Source organism: Chinchilla lanigera, unplaced genomic scaffold, assembly GCF_000276665.1.
Source record: "Chinchilla lanigera isolate Chin_1 unplaced genomic scaffold, ChiLan1.0 scaffold00009, whole genome shotgun sequence".
Taxonomy (NCBI): domain Eukaryota; kingdom Metazoa; phylum Chordata; class Mammalia; order Rodentia; family Chinchillidae; genus Chinchilla; species Chinchilla lanigera.
In genome coordinates, this window is record NW_004955410.1 from 34,557,483 (window position 1) to 34,576,458 (window position 18,976).

Consider the following 18,976-nt stretch of genomic DNA (forward strand, 5'->3'; position numbering starts at 1 on the left):
AAATTTAAAGGCCACATGTAATACTCAACATTGTTTGAAAGCATATTGATCCACAACATTCAAAAGCCTGAAGCACGTTGGTGTCCAATGTCCTTGAAGTTCTAGGTACAGGACTGTGAACTAGTAAGAACACAAAAACACTAGCAGAAAAGCAACTCCTACAAATGCATGGGTGCTGCTGTCTGCTTATCTCCAGGATCAATGAACTCTATGGCTACACACCTTATCTGTCAGCTAAAGACAAGAGCAGCTCTGCAGTCAGGAGCAGTGTTCCATTTAGAAAAGAGATGCATCAGGGAAATGAGATGTAAGATGAGATTCATAGTATCTATTAGCATCATGGAAATAGCTAACTTTGATTAAATGCTGAGACAGTGCCAGCTTTGGCACTCCTAAGGCTCAAAGCCAAAACAAGCCTGTTCCTCTATAGTGGCCATCATAGTCAAAGGGAAGAAAGGAGGGAAGTAGAATAATAGCTAAGAAAAGACAGGTCAAATGTGAAGAGACTCCACAGGCAACTCTACTTATTTTGAGTTGCCCACTCACTTCCGAGAGAAGGAATGTCTCTTCTGCCTTACCATAACCCAAGCACCCAGTGTTAAGATAGATAGTTATGATCTCAAAACTAAAAATTTTTGTGTTCCAAATGATACCATAAAAAAGTGAAAAGGAAATCCACAAAATGGGAGAAAACATTTGCAAATTACAGACATGATAAAAGACTTGCGGAGCTGGGGATATAGCTCAGCGGCACAGCAACTGCCAGGCAAGTGCGAGGTTGTGCGTTCAATTCCTAGTCCAAAAAAAAAAGAAAGAAAAAAATATATCTATAGAACGCTCATAATTTGTAAAAGATCCATATCTAGGATATCTATAAAACTCCTATAACTAACTTGTAATAAAGTGAAAGTAAATTTTTAAATGGACAAAGAAACCAGGCATGGAGATATGCACCTATAATCCTAGCACTCTGAAAGTCTGAAGCAGAAGGGTAACAAGTTCAAGTCCCACTCCCTGTCCCCACCAAAAGAACCAATAAGCATCAAAAAGATGCTCGACATCACTAGCCATTGGCAAAATGCAAATCAAAATAAAAATGAGAGAGCACTTCAACCCACCACAATGGTTAAAATAAAAAAGATAAACAAAAACTGTTGGTAAGGACACACAGAAATGGGAACTCTCATGCAGTGCTAGTAAGAATTTAAAATGGTACAGCCCCTGTGGAAAATATCTTGGCAGATGCTCAAACACGATACATATAGTTATCATATACACTCAGCAATTTCATTTCTAGGTATACAGTAAAGAGAAATTAAAATATACACACAAAAATATGTACACAACATTCACAGCAACATTATTAATAATGGCAACAGGTCAAAATAATCCAAATCTTGAAAATATTATGCTCAGTGAAAAAAGTCACAGAAGACTAAATGTTGTATGATTCTATTTATATAAAATATGGACAGGGAAATTTATAAAGACAGATAACACAGTCCTAGTAACTTAGAGTAGATGGGAATTGACTGGTAAAGTATAAGGGATCTGTTCTAGGGGCAAAAAATTGTTTTGATACTAGATAGTAGTGATCATTGCAAAACCTTTTAATGTACTTTAGAAGCCCTGAATTATATATTTTCAGCTGGTAAGATGTATGGCATGCTAATTATCTCAAAACAGATGTTTAAAAGAAAAACAACAGCCATAACTGAGTAAGGACAGTGAAGGTCTGCCACCTCTCCTGCTGTTTAGATATGGGTATGTTAAGTATAAAGCAGTACATCTTTAAGTACTTCTATGCAAGGCAGTAGCTCAGGAGAAGGACTAACACTGCAAATTTGAAAAGTACAAATACGTGAGAGGACAAGATCACTCAGAGAAAATATGCAGAGGAAGAATAGCAGGCATGGGGCAGAGTTCACACTTCAAGAAAGAGCAGCACCAAAAGACTGTTATGAAGGGCTACAAAGGAAGCAGGAAGCCAGGGAAAATTTTAGAAGACAAAGGAAAGAATATGAGTAGTCAAGGGATACACAGAGGTCAGATAAGGGAAAGTGAGAAATTTACAACTCACAGGTCCTAGGGACCTCAGCAAGAAGAGCTTCAGTAGCTCACTGCAAGGTGAAATCAGTAGTGGGATGAACAGTGACCCGCTAATAAAGAAAAAGAACTGAAGCCAATTACAGTGTTTTCAAAGGCACACCATTCCTAGCCAGTATGTGTACTCCTTAAAGAAAAAAAAAAAAAAAAAAAAGCAACAAAATGCTCCCCTCATGCATCAAATAAAAGAGATTAGGAATCACATATAAACAGGCCATAAATCTGCATACTGGCCCAATTTAAAGCTAGCAGAAATAAACTGAAATATGTCATTAATATTCACATACACTCTCCAACTGCCCACATAGCACAAGATGGTGAAAACAAGTTTTGCGTTTAGCTGCAGACATATTCAGGATGAACAAAGCACACAAAGCGCCACTAAAATAATTCTCCACCTACTCCCTCCACTAAATATTAAATAAAAGAAGAAATAAAATATTATATTGCAGTTAGCTCAGCTGCTTAAACCAAGTTCAGATCAAGGTTTTCACTACTGATCTAAAAGACAATAGATCAGGCAAGATCATTAAATTACTTGATGATTCTTTAAGCTGCATTAAATTACAAAAGGCCTCTTACAGGAATAGGTTAAGAACCTTAGAGGTTTGAATTTCCATTAACTGCAATTTCTACCCATCAGAAAAAAATAATATACACACATCCTTCTTATAAATTATTTCAAGTCATAAAACAGTACACAATAACACGAAATACAGTATCATGAAAGAAAGTATTTATTCTATAATGACAACATGTTATGTAATTGCCAGCGTAAAGCAGTAGCATTACAAACCTAGACTTCAATACCTGCTCTCTGCTATATTAATAGGTACAGGGCTTTTCCAAATCTCAAGTACCACAACCACAATTTCCCAATTACAAAGTGATTGTGAGGGTTATATACAAAAGCACATTTGAATGCATCATAACAATTACCATCTAGAAGCAGAAGGTGAGAGATTACAGATGTTCCCAGCCGCAGCTGAATCTCTGTCCTTACCACGGCTTAGTTTGTAAAGTCCTGCTTGTATTCTGTATGATACACTGTATCTTTCTAATAAAAGCCCTCTTTGATTAAATTAGCAGGATTTGGGTATTAGTTATAACAAAAAGAGATTCAGAGAATAAAAAGCAATTCCCTCACAGCTCTGTATTATTATAGTCCTTTAAAACAAAACAAAACAAAAAAAACCCTGATTATTACAATAAATTTAGAGAAGTGACATGACAGTAGTACACATAGCCTTCTGGGTCAGAAAGTGAGAACAGAGTCCTTATTTTATGTTTCTTTGTAACGATATCTCTGTCAAAACATGAATCAATGTCCAGATGGAGAAAAGCAAAATCTGGAGACAACTAAATTCATGAGCAGAAATGTAAGCAATGTAAGATAAAAGTATTAGGAGAAACCTAGGATTCAAGATACTGACATGGGGTCTTTCCTCTGCATGAGGGGAATGGCTAAAGTTATCATAAAGCGGCAGATCCATAATAAAGGAAGACTGAAGAGGGGGAGAGGAGAAAAGAGAGAGAAGAAGGAGGGGAAGATGTGGGGGAGGGATGAGAGAAGGGCGGGAGAGAGACAGAGACAGACAGACAGAGACACAGAAAGATCAAACCAAAAGGCCCTCTCCAGTCTCATCAAGTAGCTGCACACTTGCACTCCTTGGCCACCACCTCCTTTTCGAAATACTGTCATCTATTGGTCCCACAACCTCAGACTCTTCTGCTTTCCTTCCATCCCTCCAGTTGCTTCCACTGGGTAACCTCTTCCACAGCCTCCTCATGTCCTGTCAGTTCTTCCCAATCCTCATTTTCTCTCTAGGCGAGTTTATGTATCATGTCTTTATTACTTTCTATTAACAACTGCCAAACATTTCACAGAAAAATTATTTTCCAGAGCTAGACCTCAAACTTAACATGACTGAAATAAAACTCTTCCTGTCTTTCCCAGATTTACTTCTCCATGGTCCCCACATCAGTGAGTGGTATATCACTCGCCCCAGCACACAACCTTCACCTTCCTCATCCAAGCTTTCACCAAGTCCCCTTTACATCTACCATTTTCCTACCTCTCACATAAGCCTGTTTCATTCCATTGCTGGTGTTACCCTGCTAGAGTTGGCCACATCATCTCTTCCCAGAGTTATTGAAACTGCCCTCAAACTAGTGTCCTTTCTCCCAGTTCCTGACTCTTCCCTCTTGGACTATCAACTCACTGTTGATTCATGCCTGCATTCTTGTATCTGTAACAACATCCAGCATATGACAGGCAATAAGTGAGTATCTGCTGGATGAAGAAATAAATGTAAACTCCAACAGAATGGGAAGACAGAGGCCTGATTATAGATAATAAGCAGTAAGGAAATAAGTGTTACTGATTATAATCTCCTGTTGTTAGAAGTCTATAAAAAATATTTCACACAAAACTTTTCAAAGAGATAACTTTAGCAATGTAAACATGAGAACACGAAGAAGTAGTTACAAGCTGAAAGACACACACTTTCAGAGCTAACTTTAATAATGATGCTATAAAATCTATTTTATGCTTTAAAAAAAATAGAAAACTGTCCAGATAAAGAAAGCTCTTACTCTCAAACACATGTCCTATTACCTGGTAAGTTTTTAAATCAGCCTTCCTATAAACGTAAGTAAAATGTTATTTATTCTCTCAGATCTTCTATTAATTCCTACCTGCAGCTATCCCTATATAACTCATCTTCAAGTGCCACCATGGAAAAAAACAGAGGCCTAAGAAGAAAATGCTACGGAATGGTCATGTGCACAGGTAGAAAATGTCTGCGATGTAAAGCTACATCATCAAGCTGTGAAAATATTCAATACCTAAGGTGAGATAAGACTATCTGAATCTAAATTTAACATCCAGGGAAACTTCAATTAGTCATTTGGCTGGAAAACTCATGCTTGCAGCCAAGAAGCTGCCTTACTTGGTCATAAAGAAAAGACAAACACAAGGCAGAAAATCAGTTCTCTTCCACTATTTATCTGCTGAGACCTTAAAATCAGGGTCCTGCATTTTACCACTGACAGAAAAAGGTGATAACCACATTGTATTTATTTCTCCAGCAATATACTCTAAAAGCTAAGAAAGTATTAAGCTTAGAGTTTATATTTTAAGAGAAGCTGATCATCAAACAATTAATTCAGATCAAAATGGTCTTAGTTTTGATCTTACCTGCCTGTATTTCACATTTTCTCAGTAAGCTCAGCTGTCCTTTCATTTCAAAGAGGATATGGATCTCATTTAATCGTCAAGGTTATCCAAAGCCTACTTTTAAGGAACAGAGATAAGCTTTGCCACTTATTAATAACAAGCCTCATGTAAAAAGAAGTTACTATTTGAAGAATGCTGACTAATTCTCCATCTGTACTATGTCAAGAAAAGGAAAAATTTATTAGCAATATAGAATGGAACACAGTAAGAATATGGACACTGCACTGGATGCTGGCTCTAGTCACTTCTTTCCCATGTCACTTCCCTCCTGTCAAGTCAGGCTTCTCAATTCTGCAGCGATGACCTCAAATGAACTTCTAGTTCTGATATGTGGCAAAACCGTGTCTAAAATCAGAAATAAATTTTTTTCTTTGAATACAGTACCAGTGAATTCTTTTAAAAGCTTTTCTCCCATTTCAAAAATAGTATTTCACCATAACGGCAAATTAAAATTTATCCACAAATCTATTTCCCAAAGACAACAAAAGTTAAGATTTTAGTACATATTCTAAGTACTTTGTTATATATTATTTTAGTATAAGACTGTACAAGGCCACTAAAGGAATTGTTTAGGTAACTAACTTTGAGTCTCAAGTGAGCTAATTAGGATCCATTTACTTTGTGGTTTCTGATCCTACTTCTTAACATATCCAGTTATTTCTGAGAGGCCTGTCATTGATCACAGTGGGGGGTATGAATGGATACGTCAGTACCAGTACTGCCCTTTTCTGGGAAAAAACAAAATGAGGTCCAGAAAATGAGTTAGAAACATAATTTTTATATAAGAGAGACAGCAAATTTACCTGGTAGAAAGAAACTACTTCTAACCTTAATTCCATCACCACAAAGCTTTGTGAACTGTCAAATTATTTAGGCTTTCACATTTCCTTGTATATATCTGGGATTAATAATAATGCCCCTGCCTGAGATGAGGCCCCTGGTGATACTCAGGTGAGATACCAGATGGCAGTCTGCTTTGCAAAGCATGAATGCTACAAAACTTCAAGCACTGTGATGTTTGTGATTTTATAAAGAATGTTCCAAAACGTTAACATGCCTACGAATCACCTAAAGCATAGTCCTGCAGGCCCTGCACCCCAAGATCCCAATTTAATCATGACCCCTCCTTTGTGCAGACAATCTATATTTCAATATCTTATGTAACATTGGTACTATGAATTCTTGGGACTCCACTGTAAGACTGAACCTTTAAAAAAAAATTTTACTTCCTCTTATTTAAAATTATTTTGTCTAAATATTTTACATATTTATTCATTAAAACTCCTGTGTGTTTAATACGTGCCTAGATCTGAATCAGACTACAAAGTTCACCCTCCTCTTCCAAACTCATAGTCTAATCTGATTAGAGCCCATACAAAGGGGATGGGCCAGGAGCTAGAAGCAGAAGAGCCCAGATAATATAAATTACAACCTGAGATACACACAGGGGTTTTTGTAGTAGGAGGAGCAGGAGTGGTGGTGATGGTGGTGGTAGTGGTGATGGTGGTGGTGGTCATGCGGGTGTTAATTTTGATTTTTGTTGTGGTGGGTTTTTTATTTGGGGGGGGTTGTGTTGGGGGTGGTTTTCTGGTGTTACTAGCTATTACACTCAGGGCCTTCACACTGAGCTACATCCTAAGCCCTTTTTTTAACTTTTTTTTTTTTTTAATTTTGAGTCAAGGTCTCACTAAATTGCTAAACTGCACGGGTTGGGCTCGAACTTTCAATCCTTCAATCCAGCTTTCCGAAGTGCTAAAATTATAGGTGTCTGCCACGATGCCCAGCTTTACACACAGCACTTTAATTCCATCTGCTATCACCCCTACATATTATTAAGGGAAGAGTTTCACTTCATAAAATTTCATCTGTGTGTTTGTTTTTTGTAAAGAAAAAATCCAGTGTCAGTTTAAGCTTGGAGTACCTTTTGCTTTATGAAGCCAGCCAGTGCACAGAAAATGGTGAGAACTGTAAATAACTGGGCATGGTGGTGCATGCCTGTACTCCCAGCATTTTTGGAGACTGAGGCAGGAAGATTTCAAGTTTGAGCTCAGCCTGGGCAATTTTGTGAATCACCAAGACCCTGCCACAAAATTCAAAATTTTAAAAAGGGTTGGGGATATAGCTGCATGCAAAGGCCTTGGTTCAACTCCCAGTACCCCAAGAAGTGAGCTTGATATAGCATAAAGGGTGACATAGTAAAGTTAAAACAACTCATGAAATACATTTTTATTATCCACTTAACTGGTCTGATCTCTAAATTGAGCCTGCTGTAGTATGTATAGTAAGAAAAATCAAAAGCAGATTTTTTTTTAACTTTGTCAAATACAAAAGGTGTAAGAAATGTACAACTAGGTAAAATCTCTGGCCCAATCAATCAAAATCCCTTTTTCTAAAGACCCTGCATAAAAGATAATCCACAACCAGAAAGCTGTCCATCTTAATATTTAAAAAAATCCTTGAACATTATTGATATTTCCAATTCATATAACATGTTATACAGTCACTATCATTTAGTTTATTTAAGTCTCACTAAAAAGTACATGTCAGTGAGTTGTGTTTCTTAGTTTGCAGAGTAATAGTCCCACATGTTAAAAAAAAAAAAAAAAAAAAATCCTTTCATTTGTTTTAAAAATGTTTCTAGTAAAGCTGTAGAGGATATAACCTAGTTAAAGACTAGTGGAATTTCTTCTATATGTCTTGCTTCATTCTATTCATACTTTTCAATATTTAATAGTTGGGTGTATTTAAAGCATGTTCTCACTGATACGTGTAATCAAAAGTGGGGATTTAATCAAATGGAATCATAATCACTGAAGTTAAATTTACTTGCTTCCCGCTTGCTTTGATTCGAATTAACTACTCATCTAAATTACACCAAGGCCCTTCTTGATTCTGGGCATGTCCAGGTGCTGCATGCAATGCTTGGGAATGGCTACAAGAAGCCACAAGGACAAATTCCTGACCTTGCTTCAAAGCTGCTCTTGAATGACTTTTCTGTAAAATAAAATGACCAATTTCTACTAAGCCCTGCATTTCAGATACTTGGGAGAAGAATAACTAATACAGAAAAAAGAGATGAAAGGAAATGCTATTTTGAAAAAAAAAAAAAAAAAAACAAATTTTATAGCAGTAATTCACTTCATTTGTGAAAACTTACAACCTTCATAGGCTGAGAAATGAGGGGTAAAATGTTTTGGGAAATAAGGCAAATATTAACCTTGAAAAGATCAAGACTACAAAGTAAATGATTCACAGGCAGAATTTAAATGACTCAGAGGTAGAATTATTCAGTGTGCATTTAGTGCTAATCATGACAATCAATTACATGATATACAGACAGCACAACTGAAAGGGGTATGCCGTTCATTATAATAAAGTATGAAAGTATAGGATCTGATTAAAAGTACTGTGGCCTCTCTTTCAGATTCCACATGTATCATAGATACACAGCAGTCCACTTTATCCATGGTTTTTGCTTTCTCTATCTTCAGTTAGCCACTGTCAACTGCAGTCCTAAAATATTAAGTAGAAAATTCCAGAAATAAGGGATTTATAAAGTTTTAAATCATGTGTCATTTTGCAGACCATAACAAAATCACCTTTTTGTCTAACATACGCCCTCTGTATACTACCTGCCCAACAACCACTCAGCAGCTGTTTCATTTATCAGCTCAATTAGCATGGCACACTTGGGCTCAATGGCAACCTAATGCTGTCACAAAGTCTGCGCCATTCACCTCACTAATCTTATCATGTAAACATTTTATCACCTTACCTTATTAAAAGTTGAGTACAATACAACAACATATTTTGAGAGAATGGTCATATTCATATAACTTTTATTACAATATACTGTTATGAACATTCTTAGTTATTATTGTTAATCTCTTACTGGGCCTACTTTATTATCAATATATATGTATAGAAAAAATAAGACACAGAGGGTTTGGTATTACTCATGGTTTCAGGTACTCACTGGGAGTCTTGGTACAGCCCAAGGATAAGGAGGTACTACTGTACTGTAAATACAGAGAGTCCCCAACTATAATGGTTCAACTTCTAATTTTTTTTTATAATGGTACAAAAGCAAAATGCATCCAGTAGAAATTATACTTTAAATTTTGAATCTTGGTCTTTTCTTGGGTAGCTATGGTAGACAATACAATACTTTCCTATGATGCTGACCAACAGCACCAAACCACAGCTTGTCAGCCACACAACCATGACAGTAACAACTGATACTCTACTCTAGCATATTGTTGCTAAGCTATGGTGTTAAATAGGTTAAGTGTACTAAATGCACTCTGATATGATATTTTTAATTTACCATGGTTTTATTGGGCTATGACATCATAAGTCAAGGAGCATCTGTATTAAGAATAGGTGGCTAATAAGTACTAGAAGAAGTTTGGAAACTTTTATGTATTTATTTATTTACTTACTTACTGTCTTTTTGAGACAGGGTCTCACTATGCAGTTCAGGCTGGCCTTGAGCTCACTTTGTAGCCCAGGCTGGCCTCGAACTTGCAACGATCCTCCTGCCTCAGCCTCCCAAGTGCTGGAATTACAGGCATGTGCCACCACACCCAGTAAAAATTTTATTTATTATCTAAGAATGTGGAAGACCTAGTATGACACCAAATTCGTAAGTTATAAAAAATGTATAAATATAGCTTCATAAAAACAAAATGTCCACATGGTCAGAGACATCACAATGAAAAAACAAAATAAACTACAGGGAAGTTGCAAAATAAATCTCAAAGCATCAATTTCTTAAGTATATAGAGAATTTCTGCAAATCAGTAAGGAATTCATTAAAAGAAAATCAGAATATTCATTGGAAGGAAATAAACATCATTTGAAAACTGGATTACTGAAAATATCAAACATCAAAAAAGTAAAGGTGATAAGATAATGAATCACCCATCCTCTTTCAGTGTCTTATTTTATGCCTTTTTATAAATCTGTATCTTCACTCATTCTCAATACAGCTTACTTTGAAGAAACATATCCATATACTATAACCCAGCATCACAAAAGCAAATTATTTTTATACAAATGAAAAGTTTAATTTCACTCATAAGAAAAATGCAAATTCAAACCGTGCTAGAAATACTACCTTTCACCTATCAGAAAAAAACACATGATGATGCAATATACCGGCAAAGGAATACATATAAGAATCAAACATTATCCACAGCATAAAAAACTACTGTCATCTCTAAGAAAAGCATATTTGCAACACATCAAAAGTTACTTCACCAGAGAGGTCAGCAAGATCTGAAAATGGTACATGAAAAACCTGGTCTCTGTTCTTCTCCCACCACAGATGCCAATGTCATGCTAACTGCACATGTAGAAGACCGAGTGATAAGTTCCAGCAAATGAATGCAGCTTGACAAAAACATTATACAACAGTAATAAAAGGTGCCTTACGTTATTATAAAAATAATAATACAAGCTCCTTCCTAAGGCCTATCTACCCAGACTAGACAAGGTATCCATGGTCATATGCTTTTATGACACACTTTGCTTGTTCTTTATAGCTATTACCATAGGGTTCTTAGATTAAAGCCTTTCTTCCCGCTTTAAGCTATTCCATGAGGACTGCAACCATGTCTGTTTTGTTTAACATTTTTGACTAATGTCTGATCCCTGGCAGATATAACATATGCAAATCATTTTTGCATTCAACAAATACTTATTATGGGTCAGGTAGACACTGTGCTAGATTCTGGAGGCATAGTGTTGAAAAAGGAAAATTGTCCTCTCTTCTTTTCCATTCTAGAGGGAGTCAGAAAACTAACCAAACACACACAGATAGACATATATTATCTTGAAAAGAAATTTAAATAATATCTAGTTGGTCTAAAAATAAACACTACATACATTTTTCCCCACTAAAAGGTAGTGTGGACATTCATAACCCCACAGGGATTTTCACTTTTAATGATTTCTTCTGATTAAAATAACTTGAATAAGTATTTAAATTAGTATTTAATAATTTTCTCAATATAACTTGATAAAGTCATAAAGTAGCACGGAGGGGTCATACAAAACATATGGCTTTATAACCCTAACATAACTACTTTAAGTTCTAAAGGGTATTTCCCTGTTTTCTATGGCTTTCTATCATATCACAGTCAGCACAAGGCATGCAATTTTCTCTGCTTTTCATGGTTTATAGTTAATCTTTGCTCTTCATAATAGAGGTCAATGAACATTGCAAAATGGTCTCCTTCGAAAAGAAAGGTCTTCCTGGCAGCCATGGTGCCTACATACTTAAATCTTCCTGCTCTCTTCAAGACTAACAGTTTCGCCAAAGTATAACTGGACGTCAGCATCTCCTGCAATGAATTTTTGCCTTTGCATACAAAGAGGCCAATTTTTAAATAGATGGAGAGTTGCCTTATATCTGCCAATCACTCTCTTTCCCCACATTCTCCTCTCTCTCTTATTCTTCACAGGATTTCACACCTTTGAGGAGAATTTTTTCCATTTCTTCCAAATGTTTTTATTTGTTAAATATCATTCAACTCTTTCTAGCTTCTTTGACCCAAATGATAGAAAAATACTTCTGAGCTAGATTTTAGGAAAGAATCCACAATTAAGCAGCAGGAGTTGAAGAAACTGGTTCTGAACTGCAGGACACATTACCATCTGAAGCTGAAGACACTGCCCATCCTTCTGGAAAAATAATGGGTAGCAGGTGGTTCTGGTAGGCACCTAGTACCCTAAAGTTTATCAAATGGACAATACTAGCGGAATATTTTCTTTTAATAGTGTGTGGAGGCATACAGACACCAAAAGATTATAAATGAAGAAAAAAGATAAAATATTTCTCTGAGAAATACACCATAGATTAGGAGACAAAAATAAAATAAGTGGGTCATCAAAGTGACTTTATAAAAACTGAGGAAATACTCTGGCATCATAGGAATTAAAGCAAGGCAAAAAAAAAAAAAAAAAAAAGAGGCAAGGCAGAATTCCCTAGGCTGGTTTCTTAGTAAAATAGCACACAACATTAATTCTCTTTGCATAAAGCCAAATGAAAACAGGCTAGCAATGCATCATAGCAGAATACATTTAACATGATGATGAAGAACAATGAAACTTTTAGGGAAAGCTACAGTGGTATCCTGCGTCAAACATGCTAATGTGGAATAGGCTATTTCTTTCAGGGTGGGAAAGAATATGCATACTGGGGAGGGAGGATTCATGGGGGGATTTTTGCCTATGCTACAACTTTTCCTTAAGGAAAACAAATTTTTATGTCTTAATCCCTTAATCATAAAACTTCTTGAATAACAATAATAATAATTATGCCAAGTGTTGTGATTTTTACTTGTCTCTGAAATAAATGTCACTTAATATCTTCTTAAAAGTTTGATACACACAAACCATGCAAGCTTCAAGGGATATTTGACAATATCCTCTTTACAATTCCAATCTTTTAGAAGTAACAATGGTAATCATTTTTGAATGATTGTGATTAACCCAAAGGAATTAATTCTGGAGGAGTTTTAAGTCATTTACTGTAACAAACAACCAGAAACTTGCTCAAGGGGCTGGGGATTTAGCTCAGCGGCAAAGTGCCTGCCTGGCAAGCGCAAGGTCGTGAGTTCGGTTCACGGTACTGGAGAAAAACCAAAAAAAAAAAAAAGAAACTTGCTCAAAATTATGTCATCTGGAATCCCAGTCTAAGGATTTAATCTTTGATCTTCTAAAGAAGTAGTTCACCTTAAATGTTTGCTTTCTCTGTAATAGCTTGTGTCATAAAACAGTTTTTGGTCAAAAACTTACAGATCTTTATGCTTTATAAAATGGCATTACGTTATAGATAAGAGACTGAAGCCACTTCTTCACTTATTATGTGTTCAATATATCCTGCCTGCAAAAGATTTTTAAAATACTGATCAAAACAAAATGAAACTCAAAATGAAGGGGAAAAAACTTCTGCTGACACATTCCTCACTGAGAAACATTTAGTATTTCCTGGGCCAGTGAGCTGAATTTCTACTTCTAGTGCTGTAATTTCCACTCACACATTCTGGAAAGGGCTGAGGCAACACAAGAGGAAGAGGTCAAAATCCTATGAAAGACAAAATGTTTTTAAAAGTACTGTAATGAGATCTGCAGAAGAGTTATTATCTGTGCCGTTTCGCTTTATTTCCAGTATATATTATAGTAATGTTACTTCCCTATGAACATTCAGTATATTCATCTAGGGACTTTCAGCAACAAGGCAAATAGCAACCCAGAATTTCAGACTATTCATTAATAAGAAGTCAAAAGGTCTTCATGGAAATCCAGGCACTAGGTAAAGAAAGAAGAATAGCAAAGTTCAATTTACATTCCTTCGCTGGCTTCTCTGGATCATGATATGAGTGATCAAAAAAACATGGAAATTGAATAAGGCACCATAATAAATAACCACATGTATTCATATACATTGTTAGCATGCATTGTACTTGCTGGTGCTACTCTACTACACAACTTGAACATACACCCTCATTTACAGCAAATCCTATAAGACAGGTACTACTTTCCACAGATCACAAGGCTGGAATATAAAGTCAGTTCTGCTCTCCAAAACCTGCGCTCCTCAACCATCTGCTTTGAAGCATTCACTTACAAAAGCAGAGTAGACAACAGCTATTTTCACTAACCATAGTACTTTTGAATGAAGTTCACAGAGAATTATTTTTTGAAGATTTTAAAAATATAATTAAAATTAATGTTATTTAGAAATACAAAAGAATATACAAAATGTAAATAGACTACATTAATTCTTCCAAAATATTAAAAATCTGGGGAAGTCCATACTACATGAATACTATTTCTCCATAAAAATTTAAGAGCTCTAGGTACTAACAGTAAAATTTCCTTCACATTATATTAACAAGATCCTAACTCCTTTATACTTATCACCTCCCAGGAACTCATATGCTTTGAACCAATGAGAAGACAGGCTCCAGGTTGCCTTCTATTTTCATATTAAAGTGTGATCTCCATGATCTTTTCCCTTCATGCCAAATCCCTGCCTTCATACATGTCTGATATATGTGGGAGCTGGGAGGCAAAAGGAGAGAAGCAGGGATTGAGGAAGGGGCATGGGGACAGAGGCCCTTTATAGTGAATATTTTATTTTCCAGGAAATGCCCAATTTCAAACATTGTTAAATGACACTGATCTCTTATGCCCTCAAATCTGGTTTGATAAACATGATCTCCTAGTATAGGATAGTAACAGAGTCTGGATCTGAATATAAATTCAACATGGTCCTTAGGAAACAAAAATTATGACATCCAAGTCTTATCCATTTTTTTTTGTTTGTTTGTTTGTTTGTTTTTGTTTTTGCTGTACTGGGGATCGAACTCATGACCTTGTACTTGACAGGCAGGCACTTATGCCACTGAGCTATATCCCCAGCCCCCTTTATCCGTTTTAAGTAAATACAGAAATTGCTGAGACTGATTTGTCTACAAGCAACATCATCACATGCTACGAAAAATGCATGAAACAGAGGAAAGAGACTTTAGAATCAAATGGACTTGAACTCAACTCTAAGTCCAACCTCCTTTTCTGTAAACCTCAAGTAATTACTCAATCTCTGAGCCTCAATTCACCTAATATAAATTATGAATTCTAATAACTAGCTCACAGAGTTGTAGTGGGAATTAAATGAGATTATATATACATGGGGCCTGGAAAACTACTTAGTATCTAAAACATGTTCAATAACTGTTATATTCGATTTACTTGTTCACTTAATGTGTTTGAATTTATCTTTTATAGACATGTCTATATCTTTTATTCAACATGTATGACTATGGACAATTTGCTTTAAAATGTCTTAGCAACATTAAAAACCACACAACCAAATTATGTTTAGTCCAGCTGTTTTTACTTATCTGAATTTCTATGAGCTATAACACGCCAAGTTCAAGAAAATTATATCAAGAGGAGATAAACTACTTATGCTTCACTCTAGAAAAGTTACCAAAAACATAAACCCCCTCCCCATTACCTTGGTTGGTTCTCCACAGTGAGGTTCTCTACCCGCTGATAGCCGCTATCTGCCACCTGTGTGGTGGACCTCTTCACAATCTGCTTCAGCTCCTGTTCCAAGCGCTCCTTGATTGCCTTAACTGTCTCGGGGATCTTCTTCAGTTTGGCCAGCCCCTTGATAAGGATGCCCATGAAAAGGGTGCTGTTCTCCTCTGGGTCCAATTCCAAATCCTCCTTGATGTCCTGCAGGTTTATGTCCCTCACTACAAAATAAGTAATAAAATACAGTTCCACTACAAAATCAGAAATAAAACAGTCTAATAAACAGTATCACCACTTTGATTACACACTTAAAGGAATCAGTATTTTTTTCAACTAAATTAATTTGCATAGTAACTATACAAGAGTCAAAATAATATTTATATTTCTGAAATCATACCCATTAGTTAGCAGTAAGAAGTAGAAGCAATTAAAATAGAGTATGCAAATCTCCATGGGAAATTTTTGACAGATTACTTCTGACATGAGTTCACTGATATTTATTATCACTTACTATTTGTAAAATGACATACCTGGTGCTACAAGAGAATTCTGAAGAATAGACCTCAGCCTCAAGTTCTTACTCATTAGTTAGAAGTCATAGCAGCTAGAGTAAAAGATACAATAAATGTACATGGGAGGAGAGTAAGTTAAAATTATAAGAAATGAAGCAACAAATGAAAAGAAAGGCAAAACAATATGTATAAGTGAGACAAGAGTTTGATGAAAACAAGCAATTAAGAGATTTTTCATAAATACAAAAGCACAACTTCTTATTTTTCTTTAAACATATGCCTGGCACATCATTATCTATTAGAGACAGGCCTCGTTAAAACTCAATGGAAATTTTCTGAGAAGTAGTGTTACATGTCAAAAGCCTTTCTAGATCTTCACACTGCAGCCATCATTAAAATCATTTGGTTTCAGAAAGGAAAAAATAACCTAACACACTGGCTCATAACCCCTACAGATAGCTGAAGAGAGGGATTATCTGGTGATCTGAGACTTTTATATCTATTGAAGCCATAGGCCATACACACATATACATATATATGCATGTATTATACATGCATGTACATTCAGTATATATATATATATATATGTATATACATCCAAATTATATTCATATATATGAATATACAGACAAAACCTTTCATATGAATTCAGGGGTTTCAAACTGCCAAAAGAACAACAGGTTACAAATCTCTGGCCTAAAATACATCATTTTACAAATAGCTGGATAAGCTAACAGCTAAAAGTTTTCTTCATCCCCTGTCCTCTATCCCTCAGAACAAATGAATGATTTTCATAATATGTGATAGTCTCAATGAATGAATGTTTTTTTTTTAGTAGATTTAAGTCCAACTAGACTATAAAGACCACAGTAAGATATTCTTCACCACTGGGATCATTGTATTAAATTCTTCAAAGGGAACACTGAAAATATATGGAGAAAAGACCACTAAGCAAAGCCTTTAAAACCTCTACTTCAGATGAGACGGTCTCCTTTACAGGCTGTTCTCATTCTTGAAGGCTGAGGGGAGCACATTCTCAACTCATAAAATTTAATCGAGGAGAATTCTGAGAAAATGTAGGAATAGGAAGCATCTGGAATCTCTCTCCCCACCTAGACAACAATTATACTGATAAAATCTGTATGATGTAACTACTGTCATATGACACAAAATGATGTTATGTTCATCAACAGTCCACATATATCATTCTGGTTTCATAAAATTATACAGCCTGGTAACATCACACTTATCTTAGTTTATGTAAACATACTCTGATTTTGCACATACTAAACTCAGACTGTACCCCATCATCACATGATACGATTACATTTTAGAGCTCTAGAGGCTTCTAACCTCCACGGGAAGGCTTAGATGGGTAACTGCAGTTAACTTTAGCTCTTAGCACGGTACCAGCTACCACAGTACCCCAACTCCAGACTCTCTGCAGGCAGCTATACATACTTTCCAAGACCAGCTTGCACAATGCTGGCAGGAAAAATGACAGGAAAACAAGAATTCTGTCCTCTAAATATTTAGAGTCTATGCTCTGATGATTGATTGCTTCCTAGTCTACTCACAGAGTTGCAGATGAAGAGCAAACTGCCATTGCTAACGCCCTCCTCCAAGTCCCTTTCCCTCTTGGTTAAGTGACTTCCAAGGGATACTATGGGATAGCATCTTCCTTCCACCTCTTCATTTTTCTCTTTCTCATCTTTTGGGAGCAAGATATTTTAAAGTTCCAAAACAACTGCATGTACAGGAAAAGTTAGAAAGTGACTATGCCCAAGAAAAGGGGCAGACACAAAAAGGACCTGAAAAGACATTAAATTTAGATTCAGCTGATCCTTGGGATGGAGTCAACTTACAACAATAACAATGATCAGCAAACTCTGCAAAGGGAAGAAATTCTAATTTTCAGAGTTACAAAATTATTAGATTCAAATACTCGATTTTCAACAAGAAAACCAAGGCATAAAAAAGAAAGAAGAAACTATGACCCATTCAAAGAAAAAAATATTATCAGTAGAAACTATTCCTTAAAAGGACTTGATGGCAGATGTTTTCAAAAAGGCCATAAAATAACTACACTAAAGCTGCTCAAAGAACAGTAAAAAAAGAGTGGAGAAAGTAAAGAAAATAATGTTTGAGGGGAGTGGGGATTTAGCTCAGTGGCACAGCGCCTGCCTGGCAAGCACAAGGTCGTGAGTTCGATTCCCAGTACCAGAAAAAAAAAAAAAAAAATTAAAAAAAAGAAAATAATGTTTGAACAAAATGCCAAAATCAACAGAGAGCTAGAAAACCTAAAAAAGAAACCAAAGAGAAATTCTGGAGCTAAAAAACATAATCATTGGAATAAAAGTTTCACTAGAGAGATTCAAAAACAGATGTGAGCAGGCAAAAGGAAAAAAAAAAATCAGTGAACCTGAAAATAAGACAAGGGACATTATAAGTCTGAAGAACAGAAAGAAAGAAGAATGAAGGATTAAGAGAGCTTACAAGACTCATGGTAGAAAACCAATGTAATGCACTGTAGAAAGAAGAGAGAGAAAAGAGCAAAGACAATATTTAAAGAAGTAACAGTTGAAAACCTCCCAAATTAACTTTTGTATTTTTCTGAATATAAACATCTGAGAAACTCAACAAATTCCAAGTATGAGGAAATCAAAGCAAGTAATACCAATACATACTATCATCCAACTGCTGCTGAAAGATAAAATCTTGAATGCAGCAAGAGAGAAGCAACTCATCACATACAGACAGGAATTCTCAAATTATTCACATATTTCTCATCAGAAAATTTAGAGGCCAGAAAATAGTGGGCTACTTTAAAGAGCTAAAAGAAACAAACAAACAAAAAAAAATCTGTCAACCAAGAATCCTGTATCTTACAAAATCATCCTTCAAATGTGAGGGAGAAACTAGACATTTCTAAATAAAGAAAAGCTAAGATAGTTCATTATCACTAGACCTGCCCTGCAAGAAATACTCCAGGAAGTCTGAAAGGTGGAAATGAAAGGACATTAGAGGGCTGGGGATATGGTTCAGCAGCACAGCCTGCCTGGCAAGT

General features: G+C 35.8%; 1 protein-coding gene across 2 annotated transcripts in view; it reads right to left on the bottom strand.

Annotated features, from left to right (window-relative positions):
* Exoc4 (exocyst complex component 4) overlaps positions 1-18,976 on the bottom strand; it is a 734,966-nt gene that overhangs the window by 619,658 nt on the left and 96,332 nt on the right. For both annotated transcript variants that reach the window (XM_005377540.2, XM_013510636.1), the window contains exon 6: positions 15,375-15,618. In XM_005377540.2, the coding sequence (XP_005377597.1) occupies positions 15,375-15,618 (244 nt within the window). The remainder of the gene's footprint in view (positions 1-15,374; positions 15,619-18,976) is intronic.